This window comes from Monodelphis domestica, chromosome 1 (assembly GCF_027887165.1).
Source record: "Monodelphis domestica isolate mMonDom1 chromosome 1, mMonDom1.pri, whole genome shotgun sequence".
NCBI classification, from domain to species: Eukaryota; Metazoa; Chordata; class Mammalia; order Didelphimorphia; family Didelphidae; genus Monodelphis; species Monodelphis domestica.
This window is the reverse complement of record NC_077227.1, coordinates 649,752,218-649,770,349: the sequence shown is the minus strand read 5'-3', so window position 1 is coordinate 649,770,349 and position 18,132 is coordinate 649,752,218. Positions and strand designations below refer to the sequence as shown.

General features: G+C 38.9%; 1 protein-coding gene across 5 annotated transcripts in view; it reads left to right on the top strand.

The window, feature by feature from the left end:
- The window catches only part of SPTBN1 (spectrin beta, non-erythrocytic 1), a 255,169-nt gene that overhangs the window by 135,061 nt on the left and 101,976 nt on the right, over positions 1 to 18,132 (top strand). For all 5 annotated transcript variants that reach the window (XM_056814010.1, XM_056814011.1, XM_056814014.1 and 2 more), the window contains one exon: positions 14,250 to 14,401. In XM_056814010.1, the coding sequence (XP_056669988.1) occupies positions 14,250 to 14,401 (152 nt within the window). The remainder of the gene's footprint in view (positions 1 to 14,249; positions 14,402 to 18,132) is intronic.

The window sequence follows — 18,132 nt, the reverse complement described above, 5'->3', positions numbered from 1 at the left end:
ACTGTAGGTTATTTATCTGCAAAACAAAGAGATTGTACTGGGTCTCTTCCAGCTCTAGATTGGGGAGCATAGGGAGGTGGTCTTTGAGGCTTTTTTATAAGCCTTAATTATTTGATATTGTCGCTGAAGGACAAGTCACTTTGGAAAGTTGTTGGTCATAGGTCTTCCACCATGAGGGGCATAAAGCTACAAGAAACCATTGGGTCCAGTCCCCATCTTCGAGTAGTGTTAAAGTATCATTCTTCAACTTAATACTATGTTTTGAATACCATATACTTTTTATAGAGGAGACACCTGGCCCAAAGTCACATGGCTAATTAATAGTAGTCAGGAGTAAAGATGTAGTGTTGCATTCTTCTTCTCTTTTAGAGCTGCTATTTAAGAAAAAAGGAGTCTCACCCTGAGATTTAGGAGAATGAAAAAATAGAAGTAAAACACTCTTGTAAAACCATGAAAAAACTAGCTCTCCTAATTCTTCCAGGACTTCATCATACAAAGCAAACTCCCAAGAAGGTCTTTGAGAGTTGGAGGTGGACAGCGCAGTCTTAACTACAGTCCATCTTTTTGTGATTTTCGCTTTATCCTTAGGAGCCGGATACATACAGTCCACTCACCAGACCTATATTTGAAGCCTTTCCAGTGTTTAGGGCAACCAGAGGTTGTACACAGATGGCAAAATAATCTTCAGCTGCCTATTAGGATCAGAACAAAACTTTAGATACTTTGAAAGGTTTTGATAAGACAAAAGTTCTTAAAAATGCATAATTAATTCAAGGTGGCAAGTATCTATTAAATACACTTATTCAAGAGGGGTTTGTTTTTTGTTTATAAGCCCAAGGACCCAGGCTAAATCTCAGGAGAAGCTCTATTTATAGGATTAGAAGTGGGAAGATTTACCAGGCATCCAATGAACCCATCTGTTAACTTCTTCCACCTCTCTAAACTAAGATTGTCATCTTTATGGTGGTTATTGAGGATAAATGGCCTGGTTCTTCATTAAACAAAAAAGTACCCATTAACTCATAAATCATCTCTTCAACCAATAGGATTCCCAGACAGTATCTAAATAGCTTGCAGTAATTCCCAGAGCTATAAGGTGTGATTCTCCCCCCAACCCCCATCCTATCTTATGGCCAAATATGGTTTCCATGTTATTTAGTACACCTGTCTTGTGTTGGGGTGGGACCTAGTCCTATTCACAAGATAAGAGCAATTACACAAGCACAAGATTAATATTAAAGATGAACTAGGATGGAGGAGCCAAGAGATTTGTTTGAAATAATGGATGGGAGAAGAGTCATATGGACAAAGAAAAGTGATATTTGGATTTAGGTCTGGGTCCCTACTGAACTCTGTCCTAGGGGAAATTTGGAGTGGAACACATATAAATATGAATCAAAACTTGGCTTTTGAAGCTTGGGTTTCAACCAGCAATTTCCCCATCATTGCCTTCGTATCACTTAAATTTTTTAAGTGAAGAAAAAAAAATTACTTCAGCTAGTGAGTTTAAGTATGACCTAGGTCATTTAATCCAAGCTGCTAAATATATTAAAATAGTCAGATATATTGTACACTGTAGAAAACCTACTTAAATGTTTTAATATGGCCCTTTTCAATTTTTTAGAAAATGGTGATTTTTTTCCTTCTCACCTCATTTAATTTTTTAAACACACTTTTATTGGCATGAGACACATTATGGTGAATTTATCATGCCATAGTTTCATTATGCATATGTGTAAGATGGGGGTGGTGGTAGTTGATGTTATTTTAATTTGAAACCATCCTTTTTGAGAATGCACTGGTAACTCTAGTTCATAAGGCAGTAAAAATGTTAGCTTGTAGAACACCAAAACTTTATGCTACTTGGCTTCAAAAGAAATCTTGTGCAATAGTTTAGCAAATGGGTGAGGTTTAGTGAAGCCACAGAGGAAGTTAGAAGAATTGTATTTTTAGCAGTTTATACCAAACTTTTACTTTTTAACTTTAAGCCCAAACTTTAACAGTTTGGGCAGAACTATAGAGTTACCTGATAATTAGGAGTTGAAGTTACTTAATTCTCAGAAGGCAAAGAAATTAATTTTGCACAGGGCTGTTCTTTGCATCCTTCAGGTTCCTCTAGGCTTTGCACACATTGAGTCTTCAATAAATATTTGAGTATTGTTAAAAGATGAATAAGTAATCTTTCCATTGCCACAGACACTTATTTTCAAATTTGGGGCATTAAGTGTGATGACTATGAGATCTCACATTCATCTACGTCAAAACTAAGGAAAAGTGTGTGAAGGAAAAGTCAACAAACTTTTCTCTAAGTCCCTACTATGAACTAGTCACTGTGCTAGAAAGATCTCTGCTCTTCAAGAAGTGGTTAACAGAAGAGACATATGTAAAGATGTAGATTCATTAACATGTAGGTAATCAACAGAGGGAAGGCACTAAAGGAAGGGCTTCCATAAAAGGTGGAATGCTAGCTGAGAGGAAGGAGAGAATGCCAGAAGGAAGGAAAGGTAGGGAAAATGCCCAGTTGGGAGAGGGAATGTCATATGGCAGGGACAGAAAGGAGACCAGTTTCACTGTAAGTGAACTCATTGTAAAGAATGTGAAGATTGGGAAGGTAAGAAGAAGCATCATTATGGAGGGCTTGGAAAGCCAAACAGGCTTTTCTGTTTAATCCTGGAGGCAATCTGGAGCCACTGGAATTGATAGCATGTGAAGGGCAAAGGGATGGTGAGGGGCTGGACCAAGTAAGTTACTTCTGGGATCAAGAGTGATGATGTAGGGTCACTGGCATGTGGTTTATAAAAGTACCCTAAATGGCATAATGGATAACCTGTTGAAAGCATTAGTACTTTTTTCCCAGAATTTCTTTCCTAGAATAATATATTTAATCCCATTGAAGACCTTATGGGTCATTGAGCCTAATTTGCTTATTTTACAGGTAAGGAAAGAAGCTAAATGATTTGCCCAAGGTTGCACAAATTATAAATTGCAAAGCTAGAATTTGAACCTACATTCCCTATTTCCATAGCCATAGTTATTTGTACTGTGCCATGATGCTTCTCCAATCAAGGGGATGAATCACTTTTACAAAATCTTTTCTGTTGTTGCTTAGTGCTACATGTCTTAATAATGACAATTCCGATGTTAGTAAGTGCCCATTTTCATCTTTCTCCACTGCCTTTTGGCTCACCTGCCATTCCATGGAGATTGTGAAACTAAGATTTGTATCCATAAAGCATTGCTATGAGAACATCTGTGTTGAAAAGATGGATCTTTTCTCTGGAGAACAGCTTGGGATTGTTAAAAAGAGCACTGGACAGCTTCTAAACGTAAACAGCTGTTCCTTTTCTCTCATTCAATTCTAGATTCAAATCATTGTCCTTCTGCAGAACTTGTCCCAAATACATGCACTGATGTTATTAGCTCAGTGGATTGGTCATCTGTATGTCAATGTCTGAACAAAGAGACTTTTAAAAATCCATTTAGTTTTTTCTAAATAAATCCCTGCAGGTGTGGCAAAGTTGGGACATTAATGGAGTTGTGAATTGATCCACCCATTCTGGAAGGCAATTTGGAACTATGCCCAAAGGGCACTAAAAGACTGTCTGCCCCTTGATCCAGCCATAGTAATGCTGGGTTTGTACCACAAAGAGATAATAAGGAAAAAGACTTGTACAAGAATATTCATAGCTCCAAAAAATTGGAAAATGAGGGGATGCCCTTCAATTGGGGAATGGCTGAACAAATTGGGGTATTTGTTGGTGATGGAATACTATTGTGCTCAAAGGAATAACAAAGTAGAGAAATTCCATGTGAACTGGAACAACCTCCAGGAAGTGATGCAGAGTGAAAGGAGCAGAACCAGGAAAACATTGTACATAGATACACTGTGGTACAATTGAGTGTAATGGACTTCTCCATTAGTGTCAATGCAGTGATCCTGAACAACTTGGAGGAATCTAGGAGAAAAACCACTATCCACAACCAGAGGAAAAACTGTGGGAGTAAAAACATCAAAGAAAAACAACTGCTTGAATACATGGGTCGAAGGGATGAAGGGATGTGGTTGAGGATGTAGACTCCAAATGAACATCCTAGTGTAAACAACAACAGGGAAATAGGTTCTGATCAAGGACACAAGTAATACCCAATGAAATTGCTTATCGGCTGTGGGAAGGGAGGATGGAGGTGGGGGAGGGAGGGAAATAAAGTGATTATTGTAACCAAAAAATAAATAAATCTTAAAAAAAAAATCCCTGCAGACCCTAGTTTTCTCATCAAGATTTGGACTTGATGACCTGTAATATCCCTTCCAGATTTCAAGTTTTAGGATTCTTCATTGGTTCATACTCTGGGGTAACTGAGATCCCAGTCCCCTCGCTGCCTTTGCTATCCAAAATATGTTAGTAAAGTGTCCTCTATGGGGAACTTGTCTTGGCCATCTGACCCCCCCCCCAAAAGATTTTAGAAGGAAATTTAACTTTAAAAATCCATTTATAAGTATGATATATGTTGTGTGTATATTTAAGAGACTGTAGAGCTCGGTTCAGGGGGCATGTCTCTAGTCTGCTTCTCAGAGTAATGTTTTTAAGTCATTGAAGGAAATCCTAAATTTCAGTTAAAGGTTGGTTCATTCAAGTTCATAGACCCCTTATAGGCTGCATCTTAAGAACTCCTGATCTAGTCCAACCCCTTAATTATTTTTTAACCATTACCTTTTGTCATAGAATCATTACTACTGTATTAATTCCAAAGTAAGAGCATATGGGTTAGGTGATAGAGGTTAAGCGACTTGTCAGGGGTCAAACAGCTAGGATGCATTTGAGGCCAGATCGACTCCCAATTCACTGACTCAATGCACCTAGCTGCCCCACTCCTTCATTTTTTTAAAGAATTTGAAGCCTAAGAGATTACCTTTATTTCCTTCCCCCACCCCACTTTGGAATTTAAAAAGCATCTACATTGACTATACATAGGTGTCTAGTATTTTGGTTTGGCATTGAGATTGAAATGCCCCAGTTAAATTTTTATCAACATACATGTCCATCCCCAACATTTTGTCCAAAAGTTAGTTTACTCTTGTGGAAGAAACTATGTTGGCTTACGTAAGATACTTTAGAGAAAGATTAGTGTTTATTCTTTTGTAGATTTATTCATCTAGTTTTTATTATGTTATTATTATAGTAAGGCGCCCCATTAATGACCTTTTTACTCCTTCCATGTTTCAGAAATAATATTGTTTTGGCCTGGCCATTCTCCAGTTTGATAGATGGGTTTTATGTTAGTCCTTTGTCTGGAGGTAATGCTTTATCTCAAATTTGAATGTCTATAGTGCATTCTTCTAGGGCCTGCTTATTTTGAGCAGACAATGGTCTGCCAATAAAAGATAAACCAATTTCATGGGGATGTGTAGTGATCTTTTTGTTCTTTTTCTTTAGTCTTTTTTGGGGTGTGAGTGGTGATCAAGCATACCCTAATGTGTGTTTGGGTGGGGGCCTGGGTGTTTTTTTTAAGTTTCACAGATGATAGTTTTTTGAGTCAGATGATACCCTCTTAAAATTTGCAAAGAACTTTTTTCTTTCTAGCAATTCTTTGAGTTGAGGCTTGCAAGTTTTATTTCCCCTATTTTACAGATGAGGAAACAGAACTAGAGAGGTTGACTTGTCTACAGGTATAGGGCTAATAAGCAATAGCTCTGGGACTCAGACTTAAAGTTCCCTGTCCCTCCCCCTATATTACCACAATCTCTGAATTGCTCTTTCTTCTGGCATTCTTGTTACAAAAGAGGAGAGCGTTCAGAAATTGTAAGAGGCTGGAATTTTTGAAATTGTCCATTATTGTCAGCATCATTCCTCTCTGAGCATCTTTATGAAAAAACTGAAGAGGGCAATGTGAATGCCTGACAATAATGTGACTGAGTCTATGAAAGAAAGATCTGTTTATCTTCCCTACACTGCTGACCTGAACTCTTATGGCCCTAAGAATCCTGGAAAGCCGGAGAAGATTGATTGTATCAGAAGCAAAAGTTTGGAGTTTTAAGGGCACCCTCCTCGATCCTTAGTTAACCGCCTGGTACTTGGTTTCCTCATCCAAGTGAAATAAAGGAGGATGGCTTTGGAGAACTCTTGCTCCTCTGAATCTGTTTTCCTGGGTCCTTCCCTGTTCAGCACTGCTTGTGTAGATTGTGAAAAAAAAATTTTTTTTTAACCTATAGGAGACATAGATAAAAATAACTGAAATCCTCTCTCCATGCAGTTCCATGTTGCTAGGCGAATTTAGACTCAGAAGTGAGGAAATGGAGTCATGGAGCTGAAAATAGATTGATTGATTGATTGATTGATGTTCATCACTTTTTGGGTAGATAAAATTTGGAATTAACTTTTTGGTTGGAGTATTCCATGCAGATAAGCTCTAATTAAATGTCTGTTGAAGAGTCAGGGTGCAATTATATAATTCTACCCCTCCCCCTCAATATTCTCAGGTATCCCTATTTAAGATGATCCTCCCTTCTTGGTTCACCTACACAAATTTTATCTTGCTGCCTTAGGAGTTTAATAATTTAAAGTGTAGCAATCTGCTTGGGTTCTGATCGTGACTGTGGTTCTTGAGAAGCATAATTTAGTGGAGAGAAAATTGAGACCTACACTCAAATCCTGCCTCACACACTTATACTAGATATGTGACTCTTGGGCAGCTTAAACTTCATTTTTCTCATCTGTAAAATGCACATGATGATACTACTTATGTGTGACAGGATTGTTGTGAAGGTTAAGTAATATAACATGTATTAAATCATTGTATATGTGGGAATTGTTTTTTTTTTCCTTTAAAACTATTTAAAGTAGTCTCATTTTTAGGAGTTTCCAAAGACTACCTGGAAACATCATCTTCTTAAGCCATATCCATATGACTAGGCAGATCTGCATCTTCTTACTGTATATTGTATTTATGTAGTAACTATAGTATTTATATAGTAATCATACAGCACTGTAACTCTGGGAAATAATATCAATTTTTTTTTTTTTAGAAAAGCAAAATATTGTCTTAATCTTTTATATTAGTAACTTGACACTTTTAGCTTGTTAAAAATAATTTATTAAGTGTGTCAGGCACTAGGCTGGGTGCTAAGGATCCAAAAAAGTTTTTTTTTAGTGGTCCCTTTCCACAAGGAATTCACATTCTAAAGAGAAAACAAGTTTACATGTACAAGATAGATAGATCCTGGGTTCATTAGAAATAATCTCATAGAGGAGGCATCAGCTGGAGGTAGGGAAGGCAGGGCCCAATAGCACTTTGGCAGAAGGTGGGGCTTGAACCAAATCTTGAAGAGTGGCAGGGAAGCTAGAAGGTTGAGGCCAGAAGGAGGTCTGGGGGTTAGATAGTGGAGTGTGGAAACAGCAAGAAGATAAATGTCACTGGACAGTAAAGTATATACAAGGTAGTCAAATGTAAGAAAACTAGGAAGCTGTGTAATTCTGGCTTATTCACTTTTGGATCTAGTTTAGACTGAAAAAGTTTTAAAATTCATTATAAATAATGTGTATATATGTGTGTGTACGTACAGCTAATTTAGGTAACGATTATTCATTTATTATTTAATCAACTAGGTAATTAACGTAGCTTACGCAAAAACATGTATAAAAGAACATAGGTAAGTTGTAACTAGAAAAATAGTTGGGGAAGCTCCTAGAGTAATCTTGACTTAGAGGTGAGAGCTGTCTTCCTTCAAAAGATTAGCTTCCTTCCTCTTGTGGCCTCAAGATAACAGTTTGATTCTGCATTATCAATGCAATCAGTTGTCTGTTTCCTGTTTCCTGCTCTATGCATTTTGCATGTTGTATTTTCTGGTCTGCTCCTGGGGAATGTTTGTGTATGTGTGATATATTCCCTCCCATCTTCCCTTCTCTTCCCCCAATCTGAGATCTTTTCTTTTGTGTTGTGTTTTTGTGTGTGTTAGGAGGGAAATTGTTTTTAAATTTTTCTTTAAAGGAATTCATCAAAACCTGGTATAAAATTTAATTGTCTGACAGCTGACCATGTCTCATGAAAGTCAGCTCCTGGGGTGAGTCAGCTTTAAAATACTTATTACAGTTACGTCTCTATGTACATTTTGCCTGACTTGAATTGGAGTGCTCAGTCATGGTTACTGCGAAACAAATAGGACTTTCAACATTTTAGTTTAACTTGGTATACTGTTTACTTTGAAAGATGAGAACCATATATGACAGTTTTGTCTGTTAGTAGACAAATGAGGAAACTTACAAGAGAAAAAAGCCCAGTTGTGAAATGGGAAGAAATATTTTATATTCACATCAGTGCCTTTAACTATTTAGTTTCTTCTGTGTTTGTTTTTAAAATTGTTCCTTCAAAAAGTCTTAGCAAGTTGGAAAGTTTTCTTGGTCCAGTGAGGTAGGTAATAAGCTGTGTCCTTAAACCAAACTAGCTAAATTTAGAGGGACTCATCCCCAAGTGAGCCATGGTCTGGTTTTTTTTTTCTTACCACAATTCACAGGTTATCTGCTAAAGCCTAGATGATTTAGAATCTCTAAGGTAGAGGAAAGAACTTGCACTGATGAAGATAACAGGCCATTATAGTATCAAACCGATGCAATCAGGCTTTATCAGTAGAAATATTATTGTGATCATTAGAGGTTCCAATATCCATGTATTCGGTATGGCCACATCTCTAGTTTCACATCAAAAAGCACTCCACTTCAGCATGGGCATTGGCCGCCATCCATTTCAGATCTTGCTTTTCTCTCTTAAGGTTCTTCCTAGGATAGAGACAGAGATGGGGTGAGGGGTGGGGGTCCCGACGTGCTTCTCATGGCCTTACTGATAGCAAATGAAATTCATTCCTTCACTATACTATTCTACCAAATACCCAAGACAGCTTAACTTAAAGATGTAGCACTTTAGGAAAGGACAAATTGTTTTCAAACCAGAATTTGTTCCGTTCTTTCTTCCCTCAGCCTGTCAATCAACAAACATTTATTAAGTGCCTACTATATACCTGACTGTGCTTGGTGCTAAAAGAGGCAAAAGCAGTCTCTCCCCTCAGAGGAATTTGCAATCAGATGGAGGAGACAACATGCAAACACATTACCCAAGATAATAAGAATCCCATCAGAGTCCTTTCTCTTCTTTCCCTGCTGAATTCTCCCCATCCTTTAGAGTCCAGATCACATTTTTCCTACCCTCCCATCCCTCTCCCCAAAGTGGGATCAGTAAGGAGCATCTCCCTCTCAGACCTCACAAAGTACTGGTCTTGTCTAGCTCCCTCTGGGTGCTCCCTGCGAGCCACACTAGTGCCGGATCATAACGAATCCTCACGTCATACATCGTGTGAGATTCTTGTCTGATCTGCTAATGAACTCTCCACAGTCCCTCCCTTATCATGTATTGAAATCGTGTATCATGCTTTAGAGCATCTCTGCTAGGCTGGAAGTGCCATGATGACAAAAACATCCTCTAATAATTTTTCCCCTTGAGCTCCTGCTCTGTTTGTGTGTAGGCTGAGCATGTGGAATTAAGCTGAATTCCCATGGTTCTGTTAAAGCCCCCTCCACGCCCTGGTTGTTTCTCAGTCTGTTTGAAAGATCAGCAGAGGGGAGAGGAAGGGAGAGAGAGCGCAGGGAAAGGTGAGGTCAGAAGCCAATAGAGAATGAAGCCCGTGCTGGACAGTTTTTCTTTATAATTAAAATTCCCAAGACGTGGAATATGCTGCCTTAGCCAAGATGGTGGTAGGTGCCTCGCACTGTAGGCCTTCATGAAGGGGATTCTTTTCAGATACAAATTCGAGCTAGATGGTTCTGTCCCACGGTTCTGTGGACCGTGTCTGTATTCATTTTGTGTAAGCTTGGGGGGAAGGTTGTATATTTATTTATATAATTTGCCTCCAAGAGAATCCAGGCTCCTTGAGGGCTGGGACTCTTTCATCTTTGTCTTAGTGACACAGTATTTGGCACACAGTAGGCACCTAATAAATAGTTGATGGATTAAATATTCCCTTCGCTTCCCCTCTTTGGCTTAGAACAGTCACAAGAAATTCCAAAAGCTCCTCGGGTTGGGGTGCTTCATTCTTTCCTAGCTTCTGACCTCTGAGCTCCCAGCACCCATTATCCTCCAGTACAGCATCTCTGTCATTTTACTTTGTCATGCAGGAATGAACTTTAGGGTTTGGCTTCATTTCTTCTGGGGAATAGGCTGCATTGGGGTATTATGGGGAAAGATTGTTTGTCTTTTTTTATTAAAACCCTTACCTTCTGTCTTGGAATCAATACTGTGTATTGGCTCCAAGGCAGAAGAGTGGTAAGGGCTAGGCAATGGGGGGTAAGTGACTTGCCCAGGGTCACACAGCTGGGAAGTGTCTGAGGCCAGATTTGAACCTAGGACCTCCCCTTTCTAGGCCTGACTCTCAATCCACTGAGCCACCCAGCTGCCCCTGGGAAAGATTGTCTTTTGAAACTAATGTTTTGTGCTTTCTAATTCAGGAGTCTGTTGATTCTTTAATCTTAACCTAAAAGAAGCAAAGATTCCCTTTAATGTGAAATCCATCCAGTGGATTAGCAGTTGGCAAAAGAACAAATATTGTGTTATTTTATTAAAACCTTAATCTAAACAGTTTAATTTTGATCTTGTTTCTTGGGCTGGGAGAGTCTGAGAGTCTGAACTGGACTCCACTTCAGATGATGTTTTTTAATTTTTATTTTATTCTTATCTTCTGTCTTAGAACAGATACTACGCATTGGTCCAGGGCAGTAGAGCAGTTAAGGACGAGGGGGTTGAGGATAAGTGACTTGTAGGGTCATACAGCTAGGACATAGGAGAGGCCAGTGTTGAAGCCAGGTCCTTCTGCCCCCAGGTCTGGCTGTCTATCCACTGACCCTCAGGTAATGCTAGAGAGGTGCAGTAAGGCTTACCTGGTGACAAATGGATCAAAACCTCAGCCTTCCGTTTTAAAAAGTGAGCCTCATGAATGCCTTCTACCATGGAGTTACCTTCTATAACTCTGCGGGGCCTTCTCTTACTCCTTCCTCCAGCGGTTCTCTTTCTAGCTCCTGCGACCCTCACCTTTCTCTGCCTTGTCCCCCACTCGCCCGGGAGGCTGCCAGGACCCTGTGAGCCAGCTTTGCCCTTTGAGGGCACCTGGAACCAGGGTGAAGGACTTAGCATACAGGGTTGGATGGCTTCCACAGAACAGGCTCCACTAATCCCTAGCAGGATGTCTGCTCACATAGGCCGCTGCTGTTCTTTTACCCAGCCTTGTCAAGCATGGGAAGAGGGCAGGTTAGCCACAGGGCACGGGGCCTGGGCTTGCTTTGTCCTGGCCTTGCTGTGTTTTGGTCAGAAAGCAGTACCTAGCATGGAATAAAATGCCTGGGACTCAAATCCCAGCCAGTCTTTCTTCCCTCGTCATTCATATAGCCATGGCACTTGGAAACAGAAATGCTGCCTGGATATTGGTCAAAGTGACCTGAACAAATATTTGAGCTCTTATGGCACAAAACACTTTGTCCCAACACAAATAGCCCCAGATTCTGGCCTCCGCTTAATTTTATACTTAATGGAGCTGTCGGAATCGATGATCATTGATTTGGATGGGCAAAGATTAGGAAGGTTTGGTGTAGGTGGGGGGGCCAATGTATAGTTTATCAGCCAAAGGCTATGAGAATACTCTATATGATTTAAACAGTAGGCCTTCCATGAAGACCCCCAAGGGCTATGGGAATACAGGGTGTAGTGGACAAGCCCTCAATTTCTTTTCCAATGGGATGTAGTAGAAAATTTAACTACTTAATGAATCAAACTTTTAGATATCGCTTTTTTTTTTTAATTACATAGCCAGAATTTTAAAGCTGGAAGCGATCTCCAAAGGTCGTTTGAGTAGAACTCCCTTATTTGAGAGATGAGAAATTTGAGTCTCAAGGAAGTTTTGATATGCTCAAGGGCATGCTGCTTGCTAACTGGTTAGAAAGCTACCACTACTGATACACAACCCTGACCTCCTGATTCATGATTCGTCTTACTAAACCATTTTTTTGGATAAAACAGAATTAAAAGCACCAAAACCCAACCAGTTTTTCTCATTTGGGAAAATATAATCAATTTTAATAAAAAAATGACATTGATGTTAATGTATAATGGGTTTTTAATTTTTATTATTGTATTATTATTAAAAATGAATTAATATTTTAAAGTTGACCAGTTTTAAATAAAGTTTTAGAGTAAATAGTGATGATTATAATCCATTTTATATTAGATATTTGGGGGCCTTCAATAGGCAGGTAGGTGGTTCAGTGGAGAAAAAGAAATTATAGTTGGAACCAGGAAGATCTGAGTTCAGATCCTGCCCCAGGTTGCTGTGTGATCCTGGAGCCTCTCTATACCTAGTCTACTCCTCTGTAAAATGGAGATGACAATAGTACTTCCCTCTCAGGATTGTGGTGAGAATGAAATGAGATACTGTTTCTTTGTAAATTTTAAATTATTATAGAAGTGCTAGCCATCAGTAAGAGTGTAAAGGGGCCCTGAGACCACAACTTTGAGAACTATGGTCCCAAACCATCCTCGACTGGTATAATTCTATCTTGTCCACAAGGGAATAGCACACCTTTTCAAAGAATCATAGAATGTGTTAAAAATAGACCTTAGCGATCACTTGGTTTAATCCTGTCCTCTCTCAGCCCCAAAAGCTTGGAACTGGTACTGCTTAGTGGTAGAACTTGAACCAGAATCCATAAGCCTTTCTTTTAATTGAGTGCACTTTATGTAATTTATGTAGGGCTTGTTGTGGCTGAAGGGGAAGAGAGGGCATTCAGTTTCCATGGAGACTGAAGGATTCTGCCTTGTCCCTAGTTGTGAGCTCAGTCCCTAGAATTTAGCAGGTGCTTCATGGATGGATGGATGGATGGATGGATGGATGGATGAATAGAATTATGGAAAAGGTCACTGAATGAGTGATGGACAAAACATTAAGTATTTACCACATGCCAGTTACTATGCTATGCATTCGGTAAGGTTATAAATATGAAATCAAGGTGGTCTCTGACTTCAGGGAGAAGCAGTCTCACTTTATGATTATGAATAAGATATGAATCTAATATGAAATGAATAGAATTGACTGTGGAGTATTGAAGATCTGGGTTCAAAGAAATAACTGACAAAGGCTGACTCAGTGACGTTGGGAAGTCATGTATTCTCTCAGCAGCCAGGCATTTCTCTAATGCTTTAAATTGCAGAGTATGTTGGTACCTCCATTCCTTATGGAGAATTCATATTAGTAAAATTTCATGGTCTCATTTAAAAAGATAAAACACTTGGGTCCTAATCCTTGGATCCTCTGGGACTTCTTTCTAGTCCAACTAAAAGCTCACTTTCTATAGGAAATCTTCCTCTACTCATCCTAATACTGGTGCCTTCCCTCTGTTAATTATTTGCTGTTTATCCAGTGTATGATTTGCTTTATATGTTTTTGTTTGTTGTCTTTCCCATTAGATCGTAAGTTTTTCAAGGGTATGGAACGAGCTGCCTTTTGCCTCTTTGTATTCTCATTGCCTGACACCTAGCAGACACTTAATAAACATTTGTTGATTTAGTTATGGACACAGTGTCTTTTCTACCCTCTCCTTCTGAGAGGCAGGGAACAATAAATAGCTAGAATTCTCCCATATTCCTCTTTTCTCAGCTCTCAGTTTCGGCTAGCCCTTAGTACAACGGATTGCTTGTAGTAAGGGTCAAATCAGTATTTGTTGCATAAGAATTCTAAGTTTTATGAACTGAACATTATAAAGAGCTGGGAGGCATCTTGCTTCAGTCAGGAGGACTGGCTCTGGTGTTAGGGGCCAGAGCCATGCCCCCTTCTGACACCTTGGATACAGCCTTGGATAAATTCACTTCATCTCTCAGGGCCTTGATGGTCTCATCTCTAAAACAAGGTGGCTGGACTTGATGTCCTCAGAGGTTCCTTTTGGCTCTAAACTGAAGATCTTGGTGTATTCGCTGGGAAGGGTACGAGTAATAAACCAAGGGAATGAGACAGTGATGGTTTATGAATTATCCACTTGACTTTCAGAAACATGCCCTTGGTAAAGAAGGAGGAAAGTAGCCATTTTGTTAGCATTTGGGTTTACTGTGCTTTTAGGATGCTGCTCGTCAGAATGGGAGAACATGCTTATTCCTTTGCAGAGTTCATTGTACATGATCGCTAATACTATGGTTGAAATTAAAACTTTTTCCCCCTTTCTTCTCAGATGAGCGGGAGGCTGTACAAAAGAAGACTTTTACCAAGTGGGTTAATTCACATCTTGCCCGTGTGTCCTGTCGAATCACAGATTTATACACTGATCTTCGAGATGGACGAATGCTCATCAAACTACTTGAGGTTCTCTCCGGAGAGAGACTTGTAAGTGAGATTTATCTTCGTTCTGACTTTTCCCTTTCCACCTGCAATTTGGAGGAAGAATATTTTTTAAATAGTCTTTTCCTTTTTTATTCTGCAATTTTACTATACATTTATTGGGACAGAAAATGTTAATGGAGGATGGATTGGGGAATTTTTGAGTCCACGCTGTCTTCAATATAATCAAATGGCTCCATTCTCTTGGATTACAGAAAATTCCTTCTTCAATAAAAATATAATTTGATTGATAAGAGTAGAAACAGCATTGCATAGTAGATAGAGTCCAAATTATGAGTGAACTCTGGGCAGGCTATTTAAAGGTTGAATTTGCTGATCTGTCTTGGGAGATTGAATTTCAACAATGAAATCACAGCTCTCAGCATCCTACCATCACTGCCCCCTATTCTCCCTCCCTTCAAAAGGCAAAACAATTTAGACTGGTAGGAAAGAGCTTTAATTGTGATACAAAGTAAGAGGAGTTCTAGAAAAGCAAACACATTGATACTGCTTGGAGCTGTGAATTGGTACAACCACTCTTGAAAGCAATTTGGAATTGTGCAAATAAAATGGCTAAAATGTCCAGACTTTTTGATCCAGAGATTCTCCTGCCTTACGTATACTTTAGGGAATCTACTAACAACAACAAAAAAAACCAACTCATATCCTCCAAAATATAGCAGCCTTTTTTCTAGAAGCACAGAACTAGTATCAAAGTAGACACCCATTTCTTGGTGAATGAGTAGATAAATTGTGGCATATGAATGTGACATCTTTGTCCTAAGAGAAATGATGATTAAGAATGGTAAAAACAGAAAAGACTGAAAAGCCTTATAAACTGATATAAAATCAACTAACCAAAACAAAAAAAGGTGGACATGATGACAGCAGTGTTGATGGAAGGATCAAGACCCAACAAATGAAACTGAATTTTATAAAATTAAAATGGTGAATCAAGAACACATGTGATACCCAGTGGAATTGCGCATCGGCTGTGGGAGAGGTGGGGGGTGGGGGGTGGGAAGAAAAGAAAATGATCTTTGTTTCCAATGAATAATGTTTGGAAATGACCAAATAAAAATTAAAAAATAAATAAATAAAATTAAAATGGCCAAGGGGCAGGTAGGTGGCACAGTGGATAGAATATCAGGTCTAGAATTGGGTTCAAATGTGGCTTTAGATAATTCTTATGACCCTGTTCAAACCATTTCATCCCAGTTGCCTAGCTCTTACTGCTTTTCTGCCTTTGTATCGATTCTAAGGCAGAAAGTAAGGGTTCAAAAAAAAAAACTTTTAAAGGAACTTTGACCATTTACCCCCAATTTGAACTTATTGGACAAATAACAGTCTCCCTAGGCTTCAGTTTTCTTATATATTTTAAAATATATAAATACATATATAATATATTTTTTTCTCATATATTGGACTAAATAGCCTCAAAAGACCCTTCCAGCGCTCAGTACAGATTCCATGACTTGGAACATCTGCCTAAAAACATATTTCTGTGTACATAATACGTATAATGCATATTTCCAATGTGTATTTAATGTTTAAAAGTATATATACACAATGCAAATTTTGTGCACATATGTATAAGATGTCTAAAATTATGTGTATATATAACATAATCTATGTGTACATATTTAATACACATCTAAAAGTACATGTATTTATATGCCTAAAAGTATGTTTTAGGTTTATATATGATACATACACATATATATATAGATATCCTTGCATGTATCTCATACACACAGGAAGCATATGATATAGGGAATAGAAAGTTACCCTTGAAGCCAAGAAAACCTGGGGTTCATGTCCTGCCAGAGCCCCACATCCTGGCTGGCTGGCTGGTCCATGGCAAGGTCATGCAAAGAAGGTGCCAGCTTGCATCGATGGAGAGAGCTTTCTTACCCGGCAGTTCCTCTTATCCCCAACATCACCAATCCAGGCCCTATTTCTAGAATTTACACATGTTCTTGTTGCCTTCTATATTCAAATGTTAGCCCATTGCAGGTAGGCCATTTAATTCTTTGTACTGTATCTCTGGCACTAGCAGGCATTTATGCTCTTTTTTTTTCTTAATGGTTTATGAGTGATTCTAACTCTTCTGACCATCTGACTTTTGGCAAGTCATTTCGTTTCCTTATCTTCCTGGGTGTTTGAGAGGGTCAGATGAAGTGAAGGGGTCCACAGCACTCTGTAGTGCAAATTATCATTAAACATATAAATTGTCATGCTTCCTGCATCCTCTGCATGGAGCCAGATTTAGTCTAGAAAGTCCAGGCCTGAGCAGTATCTAAAAATAGGATTTTCGTCAATTTCTTAAAAGGGAACCATTTGAGCTGCCATTTATTTTGACTCTAGAAAAGTATGATTTTTTTTTCTTTTTCTCAGCTCATTTCTTGGTATTGAAGCTTTTATTTGAGGGTGGAGGGAAAGTCGAGTGTTTTATTGTCTCGCTGGAAACGGGCTTCTTGGGGAATTTGCTTCACTCATATAGGCAGTGAAGCTGTCAGTCCTCCAGCAAAAACATAAGCTCCATTCTGTTTCTGGGCTCTTACGCTGCTGGTTCTGGTGTGACTTTTGTTAATGTAGCTTCACCACGAGAAGATTTAACCAGTCACTCTAAACTGACCCAACAGGTTTTGTCTCAGCATGATTTGAAAAATGGATGCTGTCTTTCAAGCAGGCTTTTCCATGGGCATGGGAGAGTGGCCAAGCTGACGCCAGGGAGAGGGAACCCTACATCTGTAGTGACATCACCAGGAAAATATGATGGCCGTGGCTGACAGTATTGCCAGAAAACCTTATTTTAAAGTTTATCTCCACCCTTTAACTTGACAGTAGCAATTTGTCTTGCCCAGACCATCTCACACACACCTTTGACTGATGGCAAAAGGCTAAGATTTTGGCCCAGGCACTATTATTAGCAACCCAAGGAGAAAATTGTCTCCCTCAGCCATTACCTATTTGATTCAGCATGGGACATCTGGTGTGCTTTCTGGGAGGTTTATGACAGATTGCTCAGGGTAAAAATTTGGAGTCAGATTTTCCTCTCTTCCTGTCTTGCTTTCCTGCCTGTCTCTTCAGGAACAGTGCCCAGTAAAAGACAATGAGGGGGAACATTCATGGTTAGGTGTATAGGCTTTTTGCTCCCAGAGTGGTGTCTACTCTCCTCATTTCCTGTGTGGGTTTGTGGGTTAAACCAAACAATAAACAACTAAATAAAAGGTGGTTCCTCCATAAAATCTGGCCAGTTTTAGTAGTAGTGCTTCCCCACTCCCCTCCTTGAGGTGGAGGGGGGGGAGTGGGAAGAGCTATTTATCCTTCTGTTCCTTGTATTTGGATTGTAAACCAATTAAATGTGTTGTGATGTACAACTTCCAAAATGTTTTTTTTTTTTTAAAGCTAGGCCCTTTATGGCCTCTTAATGTTTTACTATCTTGGTTGTTTTTATTGATTTTGGGGAAACTATTATTTAGAAAATGACCCAGAAATCATTAAAGATCATCTGGGGAAGAAGAATCAATCAAACTTATGTTTTAATATGTAAAGTTCTGATTATCTTTGCAGGTAGGGAATGAGAACTTCAGAATATACTAAGTGAGGGGCTTGCCTAGAGAGACTCTGAAAAATAAATGATTTATATCTTACAAATAAGATCAGAATCATTGCTTTTTCTTCAAGATAGTATAGCTTTTTTTTGTTGGTTTTGTTAAAAGACCTTTTATTGT